At 40.5% G+C, this 10,375-nt stretch overlaps 1 protein-coding gene across 1 annotated transcript; it reads left to right on the top strand.

Moving 5' to 3' along the window:
- Positions 1-5,212: 5,212 nt before the first annotated feature.
- Positions 5,213-8,348, top strand: nat8l (N-acetyltransferase 8-like). The gene is made up of 3 exons (XM_063477329.1): positions 5,213-5,429; positions 5,531-5,695; positions 7,954-8,348. Exons 1-3 carry the CDS (start codon positions 5,213-5,215, stop codon positions 8,346-8,348), a joined length of 777 nt encoding a protein of 258 aa, XP_063333399.1.
- The last annotated feature ends 2,027 nt before the right edge of the window (positions 8,349-10,375 follow it).

Below are 10,375 nucleotides of genomic sequence, written 5' to 3'. Positions count from 1 at the left end.
TTGAACTTGCTTCTCAGTACATCTCAAAACCACTGTAAAAACAACCCACTGTGATTTCATGCTTTCAAACAGCGCCACACCTGCTGCAAACCAACAACTCTTCCAACTCCTTCCACTTCAATGATCCAGCATCAAATGAAGGGAAACCTCCAGCTTAAATAGCAGCCTGATCCGTCACAGATTACCCACATGTGAGTTCATCAGTCCAGGTGTGTCAACAGCTGAGGTGGGAACAGAGGGAAGGCCCGGTCCTGCAACAGAAGGTGTGGTTATTGCATACACACACAGAAGAAAAGACGGATAGAAATATGTGAGATGCACAGGAGACTGGGGAACCATGACAGTTTTTAAGCTAAGCTTAAGCTAAGTTAACAGCCTATTTACTCCACAACACTATACGTGGAAAAGAGAATGGTTTCAATTCTCTCATTTACCTCTGCAATGAATGAAAACTTCAGCTATCGAACACAGCTAACATACAAGTTATATTTTGTTAAACTGAAAAGAGAAGCATTTTTACTGTAGTAAGCACAATAACAACAGAGTTTTAATGTGTTGCATTTATGCAATAGTGCTGCAGAATAAAGAGGGTTAAATAGAGCTAGACAAAGAGGATAGTATTGATTTCAGAAGAAAGTGACTACTTGAGAGTGGGAGGCAACATGTGCTCATAGTATGTATACTGAAAAACCACAGAGGATAAAAATGTAGCTTAGTAACATAGAATTACAAATACAAATACACCCCCACACTCACTGTATTCTTACTGAATTGAAATTTGACATTACTGAGCTTTTTGTTCAGTGTATCTCCTTCCTAGACTGTGAAGCAGTCATGATATTCACCTGTGTATGAAAGATGTGGTGAGGCATTTTTTTCCAAGCAGACGGCATTGCTGCTCATTTGCATCTAAAAGAGACTGAAAAGTGTCTGCAGACTTTTCTGCAATGAGCTTATCTGAAGGATAGTTTCTCGCTGTGATCCAAGCACAGTTCTTCCATTTGCTTCCCTCATGCCCTTGTAGTGGTTTTCTATTCAAGCCTTCCCCCAGGATTTGCATCAGTATCATTTTGTATGCATCACAACTGAAAAACGTCATCACTGTTAAATATAGCATCCAACTGATCCGACCCTCATGTCACATTTGGCATGTTTGGTCCTTTCGGATGTACGACGATTCTTTTTAATCTCAACAGAATTCTCGGACTAGTGAGTCACTCCGCACCAGCTTCCCTGCTTCCTCTCAGCCTCTTGCCTTCTGCTGCCACTGTCGTATTCTATTTTAATACAGCGGAACATTTCTTAAAGTGATTACACTACATTAGCGACATCCTTTGTAGTGCTCATGAATAAGCAGGGTATTTTGTGGCTCATTTTTAAGCCTTAAGCCAACATATAAACAGTTGGGGATTGTGTATATTCTTTATTGTGCTCAAATAATTTTAATCCTGTTGCAATCATTTGCATTGTAATTTTGAGCAATTTGCTCTTTGGGTTTGAGATTTTATGCACAGTGAGGAAGTGAAGCAGTTGTTGGAACTGTGCATAAAAGGTAATTCATTTCTTGCCAGATAACTTAGAATTTAAATGACAGAGTTTGGTTTAAAACCATGTTGGTTTTCCATTCCCTGACCATTCTGCCTGTCATAGTTCCAGTCTTCTATTTACCACAAACACATGCACTGTCCCCTATTTTACAGTGAGCTCACCTAGTAGCTATCCAGGTTCAGTGGGTGCAGTATTTTTCTTACTGCTGGGGTACACGGTATTGCAAAGTGATGATCAAGTCATTTAAAGGCACCTATTTAAAGTGAGACTTCAGCAATCAAACAAACATTTTCATGACATTGTCATGTACAGGTGCTGTGGCAGGCAGGAAGACGGCCCAAACACAAAGGGTTAAACTGAAGGAGGTAGCTTTATTGCACTGTAGCAAGATTACTAAATACAAAAGTTAGAAACAAAAAACCAGGAGCACACAAAACACAACAATGTGGGACAATGCGACAACGGGAAAAGAAAACACGGGGCTTAAATACACAAAGCATAACAAGGGAATCAGACACAGGAGGGAAACACATCTGGAACTAATCTGACAAAATGAGACAGGGAGGAAGCAACAGGGAATACACTAAACACAGGACGCGGGACTGTCAAAGGAAAACAGGAAACACACAGATACGGAGACGAGGAGAAGGACATGCAAGCTTAATGCTTCAAACAGACATGGGGACATAACTGACTGGGGAAAGTGTTTTGGGAAGTTTTATTTTCCAAATTTAACATTGAAATGAAATGTGTTTGATGAGACAAAAACAAATTCTTCAGCATTTGAAAAAATGCATTCAAACAACTAAAAACCATAAAAAAAACTAAAGCAATGTGAGTTTAAAAACTATGATAAAAAAAAATAAAGAGAGTGGTCAAGTTAAAAGAAGTCACGAATAAATAAACATTGTGTGCAGTATGAAATGTCTGTGAAGGTTCTCAGTCATTCAGGTCATCGTAGTCTAAGGAGCTTGGAAAGAAAAGTGTCTGGACTTCTTTAAGTTGCTTGAAGACGTTTCACCTCTCATCCGAGAAGCTTCTTCAGTTCTAGGGTCAAATGGTGGAGAGTCCCATATTTAAACCCTATGGGAGTGTCCCCCCAAGGACAATGGACCCCCCAGTGATCCTTTACTTAATCACACAAGCCAAAATGTGAAAAAGGGTGTAGGTCACAATCAGCCAAGGTTTCGGGTGAGCTCATTGTGAAACCTAGTCCCACCCTATCATGTGATTTCCTGAGGTCAGATGTTAAGGCTTCTGGAAAGGGATCTCAAAACTGGATTATAGATTACAGTTGGTGTCGTAAACCACTGCCTCTGTTCAAAGATGGTCGTTCACAGTGGACATAGATGGCCTCTTCAATCAATCAATCAATTAATCAATAAATCAATCAAGGCTTTATTCGTCACATGCAGGGGGGCCCTGCAGTGAAATGGGACCCCCCCCGACCTTACATACACACACAGACATTACATGGGGATACAAGTCGTAGATTGGTAGCATTGGAGAGAAAAAAACATTGAAATGTACATTACAATGGGAAAGTACAAGAGGAAAAAAAGAGACCCCTTCTCATGCTGTGCTTCCATGGTAGGACAGCATGAGAACAGGAAACAAAAAAAAACTCCTCTGCACAAAAAAAGCACATAAATGTCCACAACCCAACATTGGGAAGACATAACAAGCCACACGATAGGGTAATGGGTAAGGAGCAATGTGAAGCAAACCCAGCAGCCGCCTTGCACAGCGCTATCTTATCCAGCGCGGCACGTAGACCCGCCATGTTCCCCCACAGGAAACAAGCATCGAAGGCGTTTGGAAGGGGAGGGGGATGAGTGTGTGGTTATCAGTGTAAGTGTATGTGTATGCGTGTCCATAGTTCAGCGGAGACAGTGTCCTTCGCCCTGCCAGGCTAAGTAAACAGTCTGCCAGCCAACCCAGGTGGCCGCATAGAATGGGGAGGAACAGTGTCAACACAGTGGTTATCAGGGATTGTTTTGTTCGGCTCCAGCCTTGAGCCCGCAGCTGGCGCCGGAGGGGTAGCCGCATTAAGATGGCGATTTCTTTCCAACAGCTCATGAGAATTTCTAGCTGTTTTGTTTTAGCACACCGACACTGGTCTCTCCATCTCCCGTTGGATAGCCGCCAGTTTCTCCATGATGTTGTTTACCTTCAATTCTGTGGTCTTGTCAATCTTTTGATCACAGAGCAGATTCTGAGACCTCACGACCGTAGCTAACTGATCCGTGATGTTTTCCAGCTTCCGCCCATAGTTGTTGATTTGAGCTGATTCTTCCCTGATGTAACCCAGTATCCGCTCAGAGATGTTATTCTGAGTATTCACTGCAGCCGCAATAGCCTCCAAGCTCTTGACCATGTCCCCGTCTGTGAGCCCTTTCTGAGAAGCCGCGCCCCGTCCAGTCAATTCAATCTCAGCGGGCAGCTTTGTGGGGGTTTGAGCAGCCGGTTCCGCTGTCTTAATTCTCCGATAAGCCAGGGCCAAGCCAGCTCCGATCAGCAAGAACCCTGTTATCATGGTTCCGAATAGGTAGATATCTTCAGCGTCCTCGATCGACAGTCCCGCCAGGCACACGATCCTCCATTTCTGCCACCCGTCCATCGTGTATCCAGCAGGGAAAGTCCCTCCAGGGCACTCAGGCTCTCCCGAGCCCAAACTTCTCGTTGAGAAGAGGGTGTCAATAGCATTCAGAGACCAGTTGATCACATCCATAGTTGTCTTTAGGTTTTAGACACAGGCTGTGAGAGAGTGTTCCAGGGAAGTAAGAAGAAAAACACGAGACAAGACAAGGACATAAGCGGCTGAGCAGGGAAGATAGGGGAAGGAGGAGAGGAGAAAAGTGCGACCGCCTTCGCTGAGAGCCAAACGCCTTTCACTCCTCTTTCAAACCATCTGTCCTCTCTGTCCAAAATGTGAACATTGGCATCCTCGAAAGAGTGACCTTTGACCTTTAGATGCAGATGGACTGCTGAGTCTTGTCCCGTGGAGGTGGCTCTTCTATGTTGTGCCATGCTTTTATGAAGAGGCTGTTTGGTCTCTCCAATGTAGAGGTCTGGGAATTCCTCACTACACTGTACAGCACACACTACATTGTTAAGTTTGTGCTTAGGAGTTTTGTCTTTGAGATGAACCAGTTTTTTTCTGAGTGTGTTGCTCGGTCTGAAGTAAACTGGGATGTCGTGGTTGGAGAAAACTCTCCTGAGTTTTTCCGATACACCGGCTACATAGGGGATGACAATGTCATTGCTTTTGTCTTTCTGATCCTCCCTAATTTGTGTTTGATCTTTTTTTCTGTGGCTCTTTGTTGACTTGATGAAAGCCCAATTAGGATAACCGCATATTTTAAGAGCTTCCTTTACTTGTATGTATTCCCTCTTTTCCCCTTCAGGCTTAGAGGGAACAGGAACTACAAGAAAAACAGTTCTTTACAAGAACCAGTTCTTGAATCTCTAATTACCAGATTTATTTCTTGGGGGAGGAGGAGTTCTTGGAAATAGGTGTGACAGAAGACAGTAGTTGACTAACTCTACCTGTTACACAGAAAAACACCACATGAGGAAACACTGTTGCTGAAAGGTCTTCCTGTTGGCCCTCAGCTTCTTATTTTACACACTCAGATTCTCTGCTGGCGTCATCAAGTGTGATATGGAGAAAAAAACACTAAAAAAGTATGACAAAAAACAAAGCAATGGACTGAAAGAGCAAAATGAATACATTCCATTAGTACGCAAATTTGAACCAGATGACAATCTAGTAGTGCAGCAAATTTTTTATGAAGGGCTGATGGAGATGGTGCCAGACACTGCCTTCAGAGGATTAAGACATCACCCTGAGAGTCTCTGGCTTTATGCTGCTATGACAGGTAAGATCACCTATCTAATGTCTGAAACAAACATCCTTTTAAGGTAAATTGTTCTCTATTTTTCTGTTTTTGTAATTTGAAAATTTTCTTTCCTCTGGCAGTTATATCTCTTGTCATCACCAAATGTTGGTGGGTGATAGGAGTCCTCCCAGCAAGTGTGATGTGTTTGCGCTACTTCTACAGCAGATGTGTCATCCATGGTTACCTCAGGCGAGCCATGAACACAGACATGGGGAACATTGAGAAGTTCTACATGAAGCCACCAGGTACGTAACATTTACGCAGAAACCACAAACTGCCACGTTCTGTTTTGCCATAATACAAAAGACTTGTTGCAGTTTCTGTTTGTAATGCATGGTCCCTTGCTTGAACTGGTTTGAAACACACATTTAGAAATATTACAGATACAATTTTGGTGTTACTTACATCCACATAGATGACCTCCTGTCCCGGGAAACACAAAATCAAAGCTGTTGCTCATCATTTCCTTTTATCAGTGGTGGCATGTCTTTTTTCTTTTTCTGACTGTTCTGCATTGCAAAACTGATGTCAAACTCATGACTGACAGAGTCATCAGCTTAGAACTTTTTCAGATTCAAATAGTGCTGAAGGGTTACTCTGTGCATTCAAATGAGCCACCAAAGGCTATTGCCCAAATGTCATTACTGCATGCGATAAGTGAAAACCACAAACCACTGTCTATGGCAACTTTCAACATCGCTTTTCTTTCCAAATGAACATTACCTATTAGGAAGAATGCTTAGATTGTGCAAGCAGTTTATTTTACTTGGATAAGTGGTTCCCAGACATTTTTTTACTAGTCCCCCCTTTGTTTTACAAGAAAATCCTCCTCCTCCCCCCCCCCTCCACGGCACGGTACAAACACATCCTCCAACCACATACACCCATATTTTAATGTCAAACTCCACTGCAGTTTATTTCACACCTCAAACTTTTTGTAAACAATTACACAAATAAAGGTAAACTGCAATAATTTACAGGTAGCAATAAAATAAACTATTAACTCTTTTACACTATGTCTACACCTACACAAGTATTTTTTTTGAAAATGCAGATTATTTTATGCGTTCGTGCCTTTTGTCCACATGTAAATGGCGTTTCAGATCACTGAAAAAAGAGATTTTTAAAAACTGCCAGGGTGGAGATTTTCAAAAAGTCAGTTTTTGCGTTTATGTGTGGATGAGGAAAAAGTTGATTTAGTCACGGAATGTCAAAGGTGTGTGCCTTTTTTGACTTCATGCTGTGCACCATGTTATTGTTTATGTGAGATGAATTTCTACAATGGCAGATATAGACAAAATACTGTTGCTGTTAATCTTACTAGCTGCAGTTTTTACACGCTGTACACACAGTTATTGTTCCTCCATTTAGAAAGACAGATGTGTCAGAGTGAAGTTCGGACGTGGCTTCTACATTCAACACAGACAAATCCTGATGCCAACATCATCATTGGTTTTGAAAAAAATTTTATTTTTTAAAATTACATTTATGTAATGTACGTGTGGACGTAGCCTTAAATAACAGAAAAACAAACCATCTTTATGTTGTAATTATTTTACATGTCGACTCAGGGGAAACAAATTCTTCACCTTTGCACCACCATTGTGCAGGTGAAGCCAAAGGCAAGATATGCTTCATCATATTTTCTAGTATTTGGCTTGGAAAAAAGTTGGTTAGGAAGCATATTTGGCGATCCTTCATCATCTGTTTTTTGTTTGTGTGCGACCGCCGTCAAAACCCTGTCCATTATGCTAGCAGTGTTCAAACGTTCTTTTTTTTTTTTTTTTTTTAATTCATACCCCCCCAGGCAATTTCTGAAGTATTCCAACCAACAACAATACAACATTCAAACTCACTTAAAAATAACTGTCTCTGTTATTTCTGTATTGAACATCTTATTAAGGGTAACTTAGCTGTATAACGCTCTACTACAGCTCACGCTACAGACAAACCAGTTGAAAGGTGCCTTTGAAAATCTAATATGCAGTTTTAAATGGAATGTCACACCATTAAACTTACATAGCTACATATCTTGAACAGGGAACTGTTGCCACATTTATTTCTTGGAGAGTTTCTTGGAAAGAGGTGTGAGAGGGGTAGACTGACTCTACCAGTTTGTGTTTGGACTCTATCTAGACACAAACACACCACACGAGGAAGCACTGTTGCTGAAACCTTAGAGATGGCAGTTCAATCAGGTTTTGAAGTATTACAACCAGTTTGTCTGGAACTGCATTCTCTGCTCCATTTTAATGTTCACTTTAAATTTCAGGTAGTTGCCTTGCACTGCACTGAGTTGCTCCTGTGTAATTGGCTGATTAGATATTTGTGTTAATATGCAGTTGAACAGGTGCACCTAATGTATACACAACTGTTTTTCTCTTAACTTCTGAGAGAGCCCTTTTAACCTTCATGTAGTCAGCATTCAATATTATGCCAAATATTTTTTTTTCCAATATTTTAAGCAATAGGCTGAGTTCAGTTTATTGTCTGCTTGCTCCAGGCTCCTGTTTTTGGGTAGCAGTGCTAGAAGGCAAAGTGGTGGGCACTGTAGCAGCAGTTGGCCAGCAAAAGGAATCAGGAGGTGCTGTTGTCCTGCAGAGAATTTCTGTTGACCAGAGATATCGGAAATGCGGGGTTGGTGTTGTGCTGGGAAGGAAAGTTCTGGAGTTTGCTGCTCATTATGGATATTCTTCAGTTATCCTTGGGACCACAGCATATGCACCGGCAGCGCACCGCCTCTACCAGCGCCTGGGTTTCTGCTGTGTGGGGGTTACCAACGGGTATGCCACACCAGGAGGACGACAGTCTTTACTTGAACAAATTTTCTACAGAGTACGCCATCATCACTATAGAATTGATGTGCAAAACATCTCAAATGGACACCAACTCCAGTGAATGTGCAGGTGACTAAAAATGAAGGGAATTTTTGAGACTGACAGGTCTGTTAACTTGCATAGTCACCATATTTGCCGGCTTTCCTTTCTGCCTTAAAATAGGCTAAACTTTAATAATATAGTAAATCTTTTCTGGTCTTATTGACGAAGGTAAAGTACAAACATTCACACAGCAAACTACTGTACACAGTTTTTCCTCCCACACACATACTTGACTAATTTGTCTACAGCAGCTGTGTTGTTTTTAGTCTATATTTAATCTCTACATATTTTTCTAATATTATAGTTTTACTTTGGAAAATCAGCTGCTCTGCTGCCAGTGAACTTATTCATACTTGTTACTGGTCAGGTGCTGGCAATGCCACCCCTTTCATGTGAATATGTTTGTAGCTAGCTTGGAAAAATGCTGGGCTTTATTAATGAGTTGATGACCAGCTTCATCTTACCACTTAGCCTGATTGATAACAGAACAATGCCCCGAGTATTGTAAACTAATTTTGTAGTACAGGGCCCAAAAAGTAAAAGTAAAAAGAGATAAAAAGAAAATTAATTTCCAAAAAAAAGAGAAATAATGAAGAAAAATCCATAAAGACAGAATGAGACAGAATGAACACAGACAAGGAAGCGGCAGGAAAACTAAAGTAAAGATATAACCGAAATAAAAAACTTAACACAAAAAACTCAAAGTTGTAAAAGAATAACAATGACCACCGGAACCAAAATTCAACATAATAAGAATCCAAAACTCAGAAACATAAACAAACCTGAGACTGTACCAGACACACTTTTATCAGAGAGCCGTTCTCATTTCACTTCATTTTTATGGGTCTCCTTTTGTTGCTTTTCTCTCTACTTTCTACTTCATGTCTTAAACTGTGTTATTTTTTTTTATTGTACTGGATTTTGTGATGGACCAATTTGTGCCTTGTTGTAAGGAACTCAGTAAAGATTATTATTATTATTGTCATAGTGTTTACTGACTTAGTACTATATGGCCGCTATTACCTCCCCATGTTTTTGTTGTTGCTTATTTGTCTGTTGTCAGGGTAACATCAAAAAACAGCTTTCCTGAAACTGAAAGTTCTTATTGTCATGGAGAAAAAAAAGAACTTTAAAGAATTTTAAAATAATTTTAGTTATATGAGCAACTTGTGAACTGATTTTCCAGCCATCTGCTTGGGACACCAGGCAGTTGAGAAGGCACTGAGGTTAAAGGACACAGTTTAGGGGTGTGTAATAATGTGAGTGTTTGATGGAATCCAAAAGAGCTTTTTGTTGATTTGATACTGGCTACTGGATAACAAGTAACCATAGTTTAATGTGTATCTGGCTATAGTTATTTATTGGTTTGAAATTCATTATATTTTATTTGTACATTTATCACTATATGTGTGTAAATGTAACGGTACCGCAGCACTCCAATTGAAACCACACTCTTTGTGCATACTCTGTGGGTTGGCCATGTTCTATTATACTCTGTGGCTATTTTTGACATTGTAACTGATTGTGAACGTCATCTGCTCGATGTATAACATCTGCTTGGCTGAGATAATAAAAGGGTGTATCTGTCAAACCCACACTTTCTGCACTCTTGCTTTTCTCACATTTTTTTTTATCACTTCACTTGCTCAGCAGAAACTCGTTGCCCCTACAGTAAAGTTAGATGAACTGGAGAACAGCAGGGTCCACCTAAATGCAAAGGCTGTAGTATCACTTCTTCATGAACAGTCAAAGATGGGAACAATAGTTAGAGAACCACTGAGCATAAAACTATTAAAATCAGTGATTTTATTTTGAAAGATGCATACTTTTTGGCTTCACATTGTATTTGAAATCGAGCTGACCTAAGAAAAGGATAAACAATAATCATACACAACACAGCTTTTCAGCAGTAGGTATTCTTCATAGCATCACACAGGTATCTAACAGTTCATCATATGTCAAAATACACACATTTTGGACCTCGTCTCTCAACCTGCAACTTGTGGGATCACCTCCAGTGGCCTCACAACCCCACATAGAAAATGG

This window comes from Pelmatolapia mariae, linkage group LG6, assembly GCF_036321145.2.
Source record: "Pelmatolapia mariae isolate MD_Pm_ZW linkage group LG6, Pm_UMD_F_2, whole genome shotgun sequence".
Taxonomy (NCBI): Eukaryota; Metazoa; Chordata; class Actinopteri; order Cichliformes; family Cichlidae; genus Pelmatolapia; species Pelmatolapia mariae.
Note: the sequence above shows the minus strand (reverse complement) of the source record. Positions and strands in the feature narration are given on the sequence as shown.

Excerpts from the sequence above, each read along its gene's own strand:
- nat8l (XM_063477329.1), top strand. The coding sequence starts at position 5,213 with ATGGAGAAAAAAACACTAAAAAAGTATGACAAAAAACAAAGCAATGGA. Across the intron at positions 5,430-5,530 it reads GCTTTATGCTGCTATGACAG|TTATATCTCTTGTCATCACC; the intron begins GTAAGATCACCT and ends TTCCTCTGGCAG. Across the intron at positions 5,696-7,953 it reads GTTCTACATGAAGCCACCAG|GCTCCTGTTTTTGGGTAGCA; the intron begins GTACGTAACATT and ends TGCTTGCTCCAG.